General features: G+C 39.2%; 1 protein-coding gene across 7 annotated transcripts in view; it reads right to left on the bottom strand.

The window, feature by feature from the left end:
* The window catches only part of ANO4 (anoctamin 4), a 186,501-nt gene that overhangs the window by 21,357 nt on the left and 150,345 nt on the right, over window positions 1-14,799 (bottom strand). For all 7 annotated transcript variants that reach the window (XM_072342020.1, XM_072341990.1, XM_072342010.1 and 4 more), the window contains 3 exons: window positions 8,783-8,865; window positions 4,743-4,883; window positions 2,286-2,450 (listed from right to left, as the gene is read on the bottom strand). In XM_072342020.1, coding sequence (XP_072198121.1) covers window positions 2,286-2,450; window positions 4,743-4,883; window positions 8,783-8,865 — 389 coding nt within the window. The remainder of the gene's footprint in view (window positions 1-2,285; window positions 2,451-4,742; window positions 4,884-8,782; window positions 8,866-14,799) is intronic.

Below are 14,799 nucleotides of genomic sequence, written 5' to 3'. Positions count from 1 at the left end.
CTATGGACAGGATCATTGGAATTAACAGTTTTTATTAACCTAGGTAAAGCCAGTGACTGTTCCCAGGTCAGGCAGAATGGCTGACTGGGAGCCATTACTTTTGAAGGTCAGACCATTCTGTCATGATGGATGAGTCAGTGCATTTATCTAGCTCCCAGAGCTTCCAGTTTAGAAGTTACCTGTGGTCCAGACCTTTCCCCTGACATTTAGAGAGGTTGTCAAGTTGTATTAGTATCACTGTCTGTTTTCCAGGTTCTATAGCAGTGAATTCCCTACTGCTATATAGACTTTGGTTCATTCTGGTTTCATTACTCTGCCTTAGCTTTCTTTCCTACTGCTCTTCTTGAGTCACAGTTTGTATATGAGTCAAGTACTCAACTGCTGATGTGGAAAGAGGTTTTTTCCTTTTTTTTTTTTTTTAATTCCTTTTTTTTTTTTTTTTTTTTCCCCAAAAGAAATCCTACTGCTGCACTTCAGTAAACTACATTCATCCATCATTATAGGAAGTGAAGGTTTATGTTTGCAATTCCTCTTACTAATGCAGCTAATGCAGTTTCATATTCTGGGGATCTTTTCTTTCCATGAGCCCATATCCCGTTTTAATGCTGTGGTGCTTACTGCATGGTAATGAGCATAAGGCTTAAGCAGTGTTTCTTCGTACTGCTCTATTTATTTACTTTTGGAAATAAAACAAAGTTTCTCAAAAGGCACCTTCAAGCCATCTTCCATGATTTTAATAATTTCTCTGAGCTGTAGAACTCGTTGAGAACCAAATATTTTGTTTGTGCATTACTGCTTTGTTGCTGCTTCACTGCGTATACAATGGCTTATATTGAGAGCTTAGAAATGAATGTTGTACTGACACAAAGCTATACAGCTTTCATTTTATTTCTTCTATGCTTATTGTGTGCTCTAGGTAGATTAAAGAAAAACCCCAAAAGCTGCAGACAACAAACAATAAATCAAAAATAGCATAGAAGAAGAGAGTCCTCAGTACAGATTCATAGAGAGTAACAGCTTCCACCATTTCTTTCTGCCCTTGCTCAAACTGTTGTCCCATCCTAGGCAAAATATAGTCCTAATCTCCAGTCCCTGCCAGTGCCAGGAGAGAAATGAAGTCCCACAGCAAAGCTTCCCAGAACCTCCTGCCTTATAAAACGGGCTGTTAAAATTACTTTTTAGATGTTGGAAGTGCTTGGATATTGCACAGGCAAAAAAGTAGTTTCCAAGCCAGCATTCAGAAATGTGCAGGCCTGAAATATCACCCCTATAAATTATCCAGAACAAAATCAGTGTTATCTTATGGAGCAAAGCCTAACATGCTTTTGACAGAAAACTCATGCCACTGAGTGCACAGAGGAATTCTGCCCTGCCTCCAGGACTCAGAGATTTGTAGGCTGACTCTTTCTTTTCCTTAAAATGCATTCTTATAATGGTAGCTTACAAAGAACACTTAACCTGAGAGGAAAAGGCCATACATCTCTTGCTAAAAGCAACTAATATAAGGCACATTGCTACTGCAGCAATATTCAGAAGTATCTCCCTCTTGATGGAATGCTGAAAGTCTTCTCCCATTTAATCTATGCTAAATTCTCTTACTGGGGCTGTTGCCACCTGGAAATATCACTTTCTTTTCCATCACAAGCCCAGTTCCAAACCAGTTTCTGTGTCCACAGTAAGACAACCTCAGACAGCACCAACATCCCAATGCACTCAGACCCCAGCTCTTCTGTACCCTGGCCAAAGATTATAAGCAACTCTTGGAACAAGTTGTGTCTGTTTGAGTCTTGTGTAGTTTTCAGCCTTTCTACTTATAAACATTCTACATATGCATGCCTATCCTCACTGGTAAACTAGCATGAAAACTGAAGCTGAAATAACAGAAACTAGGTTAAATTAGAAATAAGCTTGGCTACTGTACATAAAAAGGATTATTAAAGTAGTTATTACAAATAAAAATATCAATGAAAGAGACTGAAATCTGCAAGCATTAAAAAAGAAATATTGAAAAAAAAGGCAAAGGATAAAATATGAGCATGGACATGTGTCCCTAGGATATTTCTCAGAACAATCAAAAATGTTTTATGTGATGTTCTGGTTTCAGAATGTACTTAACATAAGTGGTGACTGACGTCCATCAACAAAAATATCACACCCAGCTTAGCAATGCACTGTTTAACCTCCATTCCCACTGAAGTCAGGATCTGAAAGTACTTGAGTGTACTCTTCAGACTGAGATATCAACCAGTCTGGTGGCACGCTTTGGATACATTAGTTTTACTCACCACATTCAGTAGCATGATGATGCAAAAGTTGATGCACACTGCAGTCCCTGTAGTTGCAACCTGAGAGTTATTCCTGATTAAAGCCCACTTGAAGGCAGCAAAAGTGCTGACAGTCACAACGCGGTAAATAACAATGCCAAAAACAGCAGCAATCACCACACAGATCTGGAGGAGAAAAAAACAACAGAGGGAAGAACCTGAAAACTTCTTATAGAGTACGAGTTAGCTTCTTTCAGAAACTCGGAGAACTAAAGAAAGGAAGAGAAAGACCTGAAAAATACGTTAATGTTGGTTCTAGAGGAAGGCTTTAACATGAATGCTCCTCCTTTTAATTTTTCATAATACAAAATACCTCTAAAATCATATTAATATATATATATTACTTATAAACATTTTCTTGACGTTGTACATTTTCATTAATATTAGTGTGGAAAACAGCATTGTCAGCTCTGGGAAACGGGAATTTTCCTTACATGGATGTTTCACATGGATGTGCGATTATTAGTCTCCGCTAAGTGTACCAATATAATGATGCCATATTAGGGATAGAATTTGTGCTTTGGTGCAGTTCACACTCACAGGAAAAAAGTATTTCCAGCTGTAAGCATTTCCTCAGAAACAATCCCAGCAAGATCCCCTGTTTCTTGTTACAGTTTCAGAAAGATTCTGCCTGGGGAAGGTAAGAATTTCAGTCACCCTGGTAATTTTCTCTGATGTGACTTTCAGCAAACCTGACAGGTCCAGTGTGAAAGCTGTGCAGTTGAGCCAGGCTGCAAAATCACTTGATGTTTCATATGCAATGACTGAGCACTAAGTGACAACTGTTTACTACCACAACCAATTCATGTCACAGTTTATCAAACTACCTGAAGGACAAAGGGTTGGGAATTACATGTGTGACTTGTCTCACACAAATGATGACCCAGTACCTTTAGCTCCCTTATTAGATAGAGTTTCCTCAGTAGAAGTTAGACAAGTATTTGCAAAAGCTCTCTGTATTGTGAGGTTATGCATAAGCAACCTAAACCTGTCAAAACTGGAGTATATCTAAGCTTACTGAATGGACAAAATGACTCTAGAAATACTGAAGACTAACCACGCTGTTTTTGCTTCTCATTAGTCACAACATTATTTGACATAATCTCAGTGCAGAAGAAAAGCTGTGTGTGTGTGAATATGAACGGTTAGTTTATTTGATCCACTGCTTACACACTGGCAGCCAATAGCAACATTGCAGTTACCGAGCTAGAGAATTGCCTCCAGACTCCCTGCACAGCAAAGTTGTTTCCCTCTCCTTTGGTAACAGGGGACCATTAATCTTGTTTGAGCTGCATTTATAACTGCACTGTGTGTCAAAGCTCTGAGATTTTTCTGTGTGATTCTGTGATTTTGAGAAATGTTCTAACAGTTTTGTTTACCATGTTTACCATATCTATCTCCTGTGCTTAATCTTTTTTCTGCTGTGCTAATCTTTTTAAGGGATATTTTCACCTAAAAGGGGAAAAAAACATTTTCTTAGCTCATTGGAAGCTCATGCTATGCCAACATTAAAAGTGCCTTCATTGAAACAAAGCCTTGTCTTGAATCAATAGACAAGATTTGTGGAGCACAGAATTCAGAACCAGGCACTCTGGCAATTTCAGCAGCAGTTTCTGGGCTGTATCACCTACCTGGCTCTTTGTAGTTCCTCAAGTTATGCTCATTTAGTATTTTCTAGCCATGTAGAAAAGTTCGAGTAAATTCAGCTTGGGTCCAAATTAATCCTGACCGTGTTTTCAAGACAATCCTACTGCTACAACTATTACATGAATAATAGCAAGTAACAGCCTCCATGGCACCTCTCTGTCACTCCGCATGTCTACATGGGGAGGATAATGAAATTCAGTCAGCTGAAGTTGATGCCTAAATGTGATATCACTGTTCCAGCAATTGTATTGTTACATATAGATCTATGCATATAGCCTTAATATTAATCTTGATTCTGGACATTGAAGGAAATATTTAACTAATGGCTTCAAGCTGTGGCAGGGGAGATGTAGGCTGGACGTTAGGAAATACTACACTGCAAGAGTGGTCAGGCAGTGGAATGGGCTGCCTAATGAGGTGGTGGAGTCACTGACCCTGGAGGTGTTCAAGGAATGTTTGGATGTTGTGTTGAGGGACATGGTTTAGTGGGAGCTATTGGTGATAGGTGGATGGTTGGACTGGATGATCTTGTAGGTCTTTTCCAACCTTGGTGATTCTGTGATTCTGTGAGGCTCAGTGAAGAGTAAACTAGTGTGGACTTTAAAAAACTCAGGATATTTGCTGTGCATAGATTTTCAGCTGGCGGTAAACATGTTAAAGCTTATTAACTTTCAAGCAGTTGTATCCAATATCTCCTCACTCTCTCAGCAGAGATTATGTTATTTTGTATATATGTAATTTTTAATCATAAATAAATAAAAGTTTTCAAACCATAAAAAATATTCCAGATGCAGACACAATGAGTCTGCTGCATTTATCTGCAAATGCTTGATAAGGCTCTGGCTTTCCGGATATGGGGTTCATTCGTTCTTTCTTGGAGTACTTGGCTTCAAACTGTGGACGTATCTCTTCCTAAAAGACAGACAGAAAGTGTTCATGTACAGCATGGCTAGAAAAGATTCTGTAGCAAACTTCTGATCATTTTTCAGATTGCTGTTACTAAGAATTACGTCTTTGAATTCAGTAGCTGGCACAGCTACTATAAAGGCTGAGCTGGGACATCAGGTACCTGTCATGAGGACTCAAATACATCACTACATCCACAAAACAATATTGGAAGCATTTAGTAAACTTCCCAGTTGGCTACTTATCTAAATAATGCTTTTCCAAACAATATGGCTGCAAGCCATGTTATTTCAAGGTTGGTATCATGAGTTTTTCCAGTTTGGTATTATCCTTCTGATACCAGAATTTTACAACAATGCAGGGGAAAAAAACAACATCTAATTTTTCCAAATCCAGTTTCTGCTTTCTAGGTGGTTACCTCCCATTACAAGCACAAGATTCTCATTATTTGAAGCCATGCATCTCATTATTGCTTGATTCCTTCCTAACTTGGCCAATATTAATAACAGAGCAGTCTGTATCAGCAGCAGTTTTGAGTCATGCTTTGGCGTGATAACTCTCTTCTGAAACAAAACCTGGGGATTTCTTGGTCTGAGACTTACTTACAAATGTTTACAGCCTTGTTAGGGGACAAAGCAGGATTCACCCTCAGTTCAGAGAAGTCCTCATGGTTTCTATCTGCAGTACAGACATCCCACTGCCTTGTCATTTCTCCTATGTCTGGCATCAGGGATGCTGCCAGAGACAAGGGAGAGCACCAGGCTGCTAGGATGGACTCACATCTGGCAGATCATACACCCTGAATTAAGTTTAACAGTGTTCTGATGCATGCTGGCTGTGAGGAAGCACAGAAGCAGCTACTGACTGCCTTTCTAAGTTTTCTGCCAGGCTTCTGCTGTGCTCTTCATTGTGACAGGTAAGAGCCCAGACCACCAATTTCCTTTGCTTTCAACACTTCAATGCCTCTTAATTGAACTTTATCTTTCTGAAAGCTGTTGATTATGGTTATAGGTTACTCAGAAATTCTAATAGCTTAGAAATGAGCAGACTTTGAATGGCTACATCGAAATAGGTGAATGTTTTCTGATCATACAAGCCTTTAAAATGTGAATAAAATGTGAATAAAACCAAGATATCTCAAAGTCATGCACCCTTTTTATAAAATTCCTCAAAAAAAACCAACCAAACAAACAAAAAAAAACCAACAAAAAACAACCCCAAAAACGAAAACAAAAACCAACCAAATAAACCATGTCTCAGTCTCAAATTCTGAAGGCATTTTCTCAAACCATCTGATTTCCAAATTCAAACAGCAAGTGGATAACCTGTTATTTAAATAAAGATGATAGTCACGTATGCTTAGCTGCAATGTCTGTGTAACTATGTGCTTGGGGGAACTGGCTCTGCATTAGCTAGTAGTTGAGCCAGACAAGCTAATATATCTTTTCTCGCTCTAATGCTATGATTAAACTCACAGAAGCAAAATTTGCTTGTGTAACTATATTAGGGAAAATGAGCACGCAAGGAGGCATACAGGAAACAAGCTTCTGAACCTTGGCATGGCAAAACTTATTTGGGATAAACACGAAAGTGAAGTATGTTTCTGTGGAGGGAGGGTATCGTTATTCTTTCCTGCTCATGCTGTTTCTGCCATATCAGGGCAGAAGGCTAATGAGAAGACCAGAATCTACCAAGAGAAACAATACAAGTAGTATTCCTATGTACCCAGGGACATCTAAAAGGACAGAATGTGACGGCATGGAAGAAGGGCACTCGACAATCACACTCTGTAGACTGTGCAGGGGCTTTCCATCTGACTTAATGAGCCATATACAGGAAACCCTTTCTTCTCTGCAGGCCTCTCTAAGTCAGTGTTTGATTACATTTTACAATCTGCACTATAAGGAAGTCTTATTGTACACACCTCTCCATGAACCTAGGTATCTTCTACAATCTACAGTCAATTCAGATCATGCAAATGCTATTTTTATAGATACATCTCCACACAAAACTGAAACTCTGGGAGGAACCTTCGTACCTGTTTAATGACACTCATCAACAGCCCTGTATCTGGCTCAGATTAATGATATACAGAAAGTGGCATTGAAGAAAAAGAAAAGTCCACTGCAAATACCGACAGAAGCCATATCTCAGCTCAGAGTCCCAGGCACACTGTGCAGTTGGTTTCTTGTTGCACACTCAAGACAAGACCCAGTTACTGTCCATGTCTCCCACCTTTCACCTAATTTACAAGGAAAGGAAATCCAAAGGTGCAGGGCTGAAAGAGTCATAGCACACTGCGCCTGTGCCCCCACGCTGGGGCTTCAGACATGCCGGGAATTGTGGCATTACCTTCTTGGGTGAAAAGAACCTGGTCAGGAATTCACAAGGTCATGTATCTGTGCAGTTTGAATTCTCCCTCCTGTCATCTTCATTACTTCATTTCTTTGTCTCTTCTTTTAGAACAGAAATATGATGGAAACATTATAGGAAGCCCTATAAATCTTTTTAATTTCTATCTAATGTTGGTAGGAATTGGCAAATTTCCCTCTGCAGCAAGCCCTTATTTTTCAATTTGACAATGAAAATTAAAACAAGAGAAAGCTAGACATGGCAGCGAATGTTAATACAGATAACAATCTTCATTAATAGAAGCTTGTGACTTAAAATGGTAATTAGAACAGTTTAATTGATTTCTATGAAACAACTAATCAAAGAAGCTGGCTGATTTGTCCAGCAATAACTAAACAGAATGTAGAAAGGGGGTGTAATTAGCTCTGGGAAAACGGCATGTTTAGAAGTAAAATTTTTACCTCTTAGAACACAGTTCTCACTGACACCTCACTGATAGGGGCCGAGGGACCTGGGATTGTTCATTCAGGAGAACGCTTGGGTTGGAGGGGACCTCAAGGATCATTAAGCTTCAGCTCCCTTTCCCCATGCAGTGCCACCAACCTCCATATCTAATTCTAGACCAGGCTGCCCAGAGCCCCATCCAAACTGGCCTTTTCCAGCTGGAATCCCAACTTGCAAGCATAGTTTGGTATAACCATCTTCTGTCCTACCTGCCAGCAGTACCAGCAGTGGCTTTTTTTGCAGCCAGGCATGAGGGACAAGATCACTAAAGTTCAATCCTGATTCAGTATCTGAAGCTCAGGCAGAACTGTCTCAGTGTGCTTTCTTTGTGACTCATCAGCACTGGCAAGAGAAGGCTGCTAATCTCAGGAGAGGAAAATCTGTACCAGAGTATTCTCTAAATATAAGAAAACAGTCCTGAAGTACCACCAAGACTCAGCAGATACAAGCACAAACAGTGATAGCCCTGTTGGTGTAAGGAAACCAATTTCCAGATGTGTTATTTAAGTTCTCGGCTTATTTTTAGTCTCTTACTGTCCCTCCAAAGGGGACTCTGGAGAGGAATACAGACTCTGTGGACTCCTGTACATTCAAATTACACTCAAGGAGCATTTTTCCCATCATACCCACTGAAACTTGCTTTTCTCCTGAATCATAAGATCCACTTGTTCTCCGTAGATATCAACTCAGTCCTAAGAGCACGGTGTTCTTTCCTGGTAACCATTGCAGGAACAGGTTAGGGATGCTTTTCACTGTCTAGTTTCCTAACTAATGAGATTTCTTCTACCAACAGGGGATGAATTTAGTTTTTTTGAGCTGATTCATCTCTCTCAGTTTGGATTTTGAAAGGTGTAAAGAGGAGAACAGTCCCCCTTGAGAAAGTTTCTTCACATTCCACAGGAAAAATCTAAGGAGAAAATGCTTATTTCCTAGTTTTTAAAAGCTTTGAAAAATGTATATAAACAGATCCAAAAGAAAACTGTGCTTACATGTTTTACAAAATCTTTCTGTATTAAAGATCAGGGAGTAATTTTTTTGTTAATACAAACCTCTTCTTCTTCCCAGTCTATCAAGTCCCAGTCATAAGCAATTACTGCTCGCCTTCGTTTCCAAAACTCTAGAAAAACAGTAGCTGGAGCAAACAGAAAGAAAAACACAACATTGTTTTTAAGTCACAAAAGTGGAAAGTACCATCACGTAACTGTTGAATTAATCTATTATATTATTTCTCTGCATAAAAAGGTTTCTTTGAACAGGAAATCAGGCCAATGATCAAAACTGCGTTCAAGGTGCATTGCTTTCTAAGGATTACTTTGTGTCAACTATGATTAAGGCTTTAGAGATTTCATTTAGTTCTAAAGAAAGAAGTTTAATTTCTAACCAACCAAGTGAGGGATCTCAAGGAATAAAATCATTCCTGTGAGTCATCATTACTAAACATGGCAGACTTCTGATGAAGCTAAATGTTTACTGGGGCTACTACTAGATAAAGTAGTAACCTTCCTTCTTAAAATACTCAGGGATCAGAATCAGAGGAACCACACTCAGGGGAACATGCAAATCTGTGGACTACTAGTGAGGAAACTGGAATATTTATCTTATACCTATCTAATGCAGATCACATCTTTTACCCTATATGACTGTGCATACATGGTGTGGCATTAACAGATGATAGTGAAATACTGTGTGCCAAACTGCCTTTAATAACAGGGTTCAAGGTACTGCAATATGCTTGTACATGACTATGCTTTCTTTTTGTAAGGGAAAAGAGCAACCAAGGAAGCTCTTTGTCATGCAATCACACATTCACTTTCTGGAGATTAATATTAAAGGTTAAAGTTTTTAAAGAACGTAGGAGCTGCCTAAAGCTAACTGACATCAACAGAAAGGCTTCTTTAAGGCTTAGCTCTTGCCTTTACTGCTCAGTGAAAAGCATCAGGCTGACAACCATGGAGAACATAAACCTGTTTGCTGATGAACAAGGATAGTACCCACTGTTACCGTGTCACAACAACCTGGCAATAAGTTTCACACATAGTCCTATAAGGGTCTCCTTAACGGACCATCTGCCCTAATGCAGCATGTTAGTAATGACACACTATCATAGCAAGCACTGGAATAAACTTACTGAAAGTGACTTTTTTTTAGCCAGTAAGAATGATTATAGCTTAATGTTTTAACCAGTGAAGCTAAATATATGCTTAGAAAATGATCACTGCCTGAAGATATGGTAAGATATTGACAGCATGTTTAAGTAGGTTGTTTTATAGTTTGAAGGCATTTTCATACATAATGACATCTTTTTCTTAAAGCTGAAGTTGCATTACGGCAGGTAACTGGCTACTTTGATTTACTATCATTAAGTCATTGTAGTCTCCTGAGACTAATAGGTCTATCACAGTGTGATTGCTTGGGATCAACAGAACTACTAAGTGCTAATGAGGCTCTGGCACTGCTGCTGAACCACCACATTAGATCATTCTTTGACTTGTCTTCTGCTGGAGCTGCTTCTTTTCTATCAACTCACATTGATTTATTTTGTACAGGCTAAACAAGTAGCTCTGTTTGTTTTTTGGAGTTCTGGGAGAAACAAATCTGATTGAACATCACCATTTCAAGAGCAGCTGGAAACAGGACTCAAGTGGGTGTATGAGTCCACAGGCATGAAACTCTCAGATATGTCTGTGACAAATTATACATATTTTCTTTCTTTCTTTTCGCTCACCTGTAGTGAGGAATCTTTGCATACTATATTTTGAATACTTAGCACCTGTCAGGGTTAGAATGTGCAGTTCCTGAAGCTTCTTTCAAAACTTGCTTTCAGATCATTAAGAGGATGATCTGCACAGATCTGTTTTAACTTTTACTGTGCCAAACTTCCCTCTATCCAGGTCAGGCAGTTTTCCCTTGCTAGATATTTTAAAATGTGATATAAATAATCATCCTTGATTCACTGGACTACTGATGTCTTCAAAAAAGCACTGCATTTCTGAAATTTCTGAAATTTCTTCGCTTCTTCTCAAGTCATCACTGATACCTTGTTATCATACTTAGCATTCTTTCCTGACTTTGACAGCATAATGTGACATAGTTGTATTCAAGATCCTCCCATTTTCCAGTGGGATGTTTAAGCCAGATTCTAAGAATTCACAAAAAATCCTGCTTGGAATTCTGAATTTCTTGATGGCCTTAACTCCCAGCTTTTTTGGCAGCTTTTTTCTTTATTATTCTTGCCCTGCTTCAGAGCTCAGCCTCGTAACTCAAACCTCAGCATCTAAAGAAGAAGACAGTGATACTAACATCAGTCCACTGAGTCCTGAGCAAAACATTAGAGTGATGAATAGCTGGACTCTCTAGTTGGACTTTGCTACTGAACTTCAGGCAATATCCAGAAAGTGACATCTTGGCACTAGCTTTCCCCAGTACACCAGCTAGAAAAACAAAACTTCTATTTCTGTCCAGCTTGTCAACAGCATGCTGAAAGCCATCTGATATATCTAGATATTCTCTTCAAATTAGACAGATATGGATTTGATGGGTAGACTGTTTGATGGACAAGGAACCGGCTGTGAGATCATACACAGATAGTGGTGGTCAGTGTCTGGATGGAGAACAATGACATGTGGTGCCCCACAGTGACCAGTACTGGGACTCTAACATCTTCACTGAAGATACTGACAGCGGGATTGAGTGCACTCTCAGCAGTTTGTGTATGACACCAAGCTGTGTGGCACAGTTGACATGCCCAAGGGACATGATGCCATTCAGAGAGACCTAGACAGGCTCAAGTGGTGGGCCCAGGAGAACCTCATGAGGTTCAATAAATCCAAGTGCAATGTATGTACCTGTGTTGTGGCAACTGCCCCTATCAGTACAAGCTGGAGGTGGAAAGGATTGAACACAGCCCTGCTGAACAGGACTCAAAGGTACTAGTGGATGGCAACTTGACATGAGCCAGCAGTGTGCCTTCACAGCCCAGAAAGCCAACCGTACCCTGGGCTGCATCAAAAGGAGAGCAGTCAGCAGGGAGTGGGAGGTGATCCTGCCCCTCTTCTCTGTACTGGTAATATGTTACCTGGAGTAGTGCATCCAAATGTGGAGTCCTCAGCACAGGAGAGACATGGACCTGTTGGAATGTGTCCATATCAAAAGATTCTGTGATTCTGTGATTCTGGGAATTCTCTCTGACTTTAAGTGATGTTTACTTGGTATGAACATCTTTCTTACATATTCTGTCCTAGGTAAGAATCCAGTCCAGCTGATTAAAATAGAGAATGAGTATTTTCTAGAAACTGGATCTACACTTTTGTCAAGCTTGACGTATCTTCAGGCACACATAAAGGGCAAAGTGTAGATGTTTCTCTCGAGCACAGAAGCAGAAAAAATGCTACTCATCATCTCTCTCTGAAAGTTTTGAGCATTTGGAAAACTTTATCAAGACCGGAGATTTGCAAAAGGAAAAATTATTTTCAAATTTCTGAGATGAAACTCTTGAGTATAAATCATAATCTGTCCATCAGGAAAGAAAAAGTGTTAGTGTTTAGTTTATAGGGACTTATTGTTTCCCATAAACAGCAGAGATTTATAGCTTTGATCACTTTGGATCGTTTCTTTCAACAGAAGTTCCAATACACAGAAGCTTAAAAAGACTACCAGCAAAGTAGTGGAATCTTCTGTCCTTTGCTCCATCAGTTTAAAATGAATTACCTTAAGTCTTTTGTCTTTGGGTAAACTTTAGAAGTATCACATTTTTCCTAAATGCATGATTTATTTTTATTTCTTATATAGAACATAAAAAAAAAGCAGAAATACAATAAGTAAGTGAAGTGATGAGTCAAAATATTTTTTGAAGAAAAGTGTATTTCTCATCCAGTAATGCCTCGTTCACTTGAATATCCCAGCCTTACTTTGACCCACTTACCCCACAATGAAGCACTATAAAAGATGGGTACCTGTGTTCCAGAGTACTACAGCCATGATCATCATTCCTCCACTAATCAAGCAGCCCACATTGATATTTGTGGTGAAGATCTATCTCCCTAGCCTGGTCACAGCAGTTTGCTTATCATTTGGAGAAGCATTTTGACTCTATTTAAAAAGCAAGCAAGTAGCCCACTTCCTCCATCACTGAAGTTGTCCTCAGAGTAAAAGAAAGAAACCACCATTAATACCACCTCAAGCTCAACTTGACCGTGGGGCTTCCCAAAACCCAAAGCAAATGCCTGAGACTTCTCCCTCAGGGTGGAAGCTCCCTAATGGATCTAAAGACAGTGAACAAGGTTCTTTGGATAATAAGACAGTGGTTAATCCCAGAATAACTAGGTAATATAATTCTAGCTGCCTTTTAGCTTTCATTCTCTCTCTCTTTTTCTTTTTCTTTTCTTTAAAAAAGCACTGCCATCTATTTTTTTTATGTTACTGTCTACCAAACTGGATCATCTAGAAAGCTAAACTTTTCACAGCCAATTTTTTATCCACTTGCCAGTTGTTTCATGCTGACAGAAAAAAACATTTCCACAGTGAAAGTGCTATCATTGTCTATTCTCCCCTATGATTTACTGAAATGATGGTAATGCCTGTAGCTGTCAGTAGACCTACTGCAGACTGAAAATCCTTAAGAGACAAGTAAGCCATCTCATAAATGTAGCACCAGAAAGTCACTGAGAAGTGTGACTTTCCTTCTTCTAATGCTGCTTTAACCCTGATGTGTTGAGAGTATCTCCACAATCTCACTATTTTCTTAGCGAAGTGTTATTTTAGAAACTACAGTTTTGGTACAGCCACAGCATTTGCTCATTCCCCAAACCATCAGCCTGTACTCACACCCTTCTCCTGTTCCTGCCTCTATGTCCGTCTCGGTGACAAGCTCACAAGCACAGTGTAAGCCAGCAGAAGTGGGGAAGAAATTTCCTACCCCAGCCACTGTCCCACAGCCTCTTCTCCACTAGCCAAAATAGAGGTTAGCTTTCATTGCATTTTTTAGTTTCTTCCCTATGATGCTGAAGATGCATGGATGATTTGGAAGAACAAAAACAGTGGTGCAAAAAAACTTCAGTCTAAAGACATGCTCACCAACATTTAGAAACAGAGGTACATCTCCCCAGAGGTCCCTTCCAATCCCTACCGTTTTGTGATTCTGTGATTATTGAAGTTAATAACATTTTCATAGGCTTTAAAATGGAATCTTCTGCTCTCCAAATTTTTCATCATGCCAAATGTAGCTGTTTCAGCATATTTTCATTTCCCTGTGTGTGGGGTTTTCCCTTCATATAACTTGTGGTACTTTAATACTATCATTATTAAATGAAATGTCATGAATAGGCATCATTAGAATATGACCTAATTTATTAAGTCAACTAAGATAAAAACGCTGCTTTGGAGGCAGGAATTAGGACAGTCAACTAAGCTAATCTATGTTCTCCTTATGGCTCTGACTCTGTCTTCTGGATTATTCTTGCAGTTCAGTAAAGACAATCATGGATTAAAAGGCACAATATAAGAACTGGATACATTTCCCAAGCAGTTTGAGATATGAGTAAGAAGCAGAAAACAACTAAGTGAAGATAGCTCAATCATCTAGAGTTATGAGATGGAAGCTGTTTTAAAGGCACCTCATTAAGCCACTTTCAAAGGCACCATCTGAAGGCAAAGAACACCAGACTGTTTCTTGTCTTCAGTTTTGCTTACAAGACCAGAGTTGAGCCAGAAACAGAGTTGTTCTATGGGCAAAATTCAGCCTCTGTGGCAACAATTAGACCACTCTTGGATCAAATAGTCATTCAAATATATCCTACATTTATTTCATAAGGGTTTTGCTTTAATTACAATCAGCTCACGTGTATCTATTCTTTGCTACCTTTCTGCATAAAAGAACAATATACTAATTCATATTAGTGCAAACAATAAACTTACCTAAGCTGCGAGAAGCCCTATAAGCTAACAGAGAATAGGCCTCAGTTCTGACTGATAAACTCCCACCTCCACACACATAAAACCAGTATACAGCTACCTACATAGAAACTGCATATTGCAGGGTTTTTTTTTTGTGGGTTTTTTTTTTGTTTTT

Source organism: Excalfactoria chinensis, chromosome 1 (assembly GCF_039878825.1).
Source record: "Excalfactoria chinensis isolate bCotChi1 chromosome 1, bCotChi1.hap2, whole genome shotgun sequence".
Classification (NCBI taxonomy): domain Eukaryota; kingdom Metazoa; phylum Chordata; class Aves; order Galliformes; family Phasianidae; genus Excalfactoria; species Excalfactoria chinensis.
This window is presented reverse-complemented; position numbering and strand designations above follow the sequence as displayed.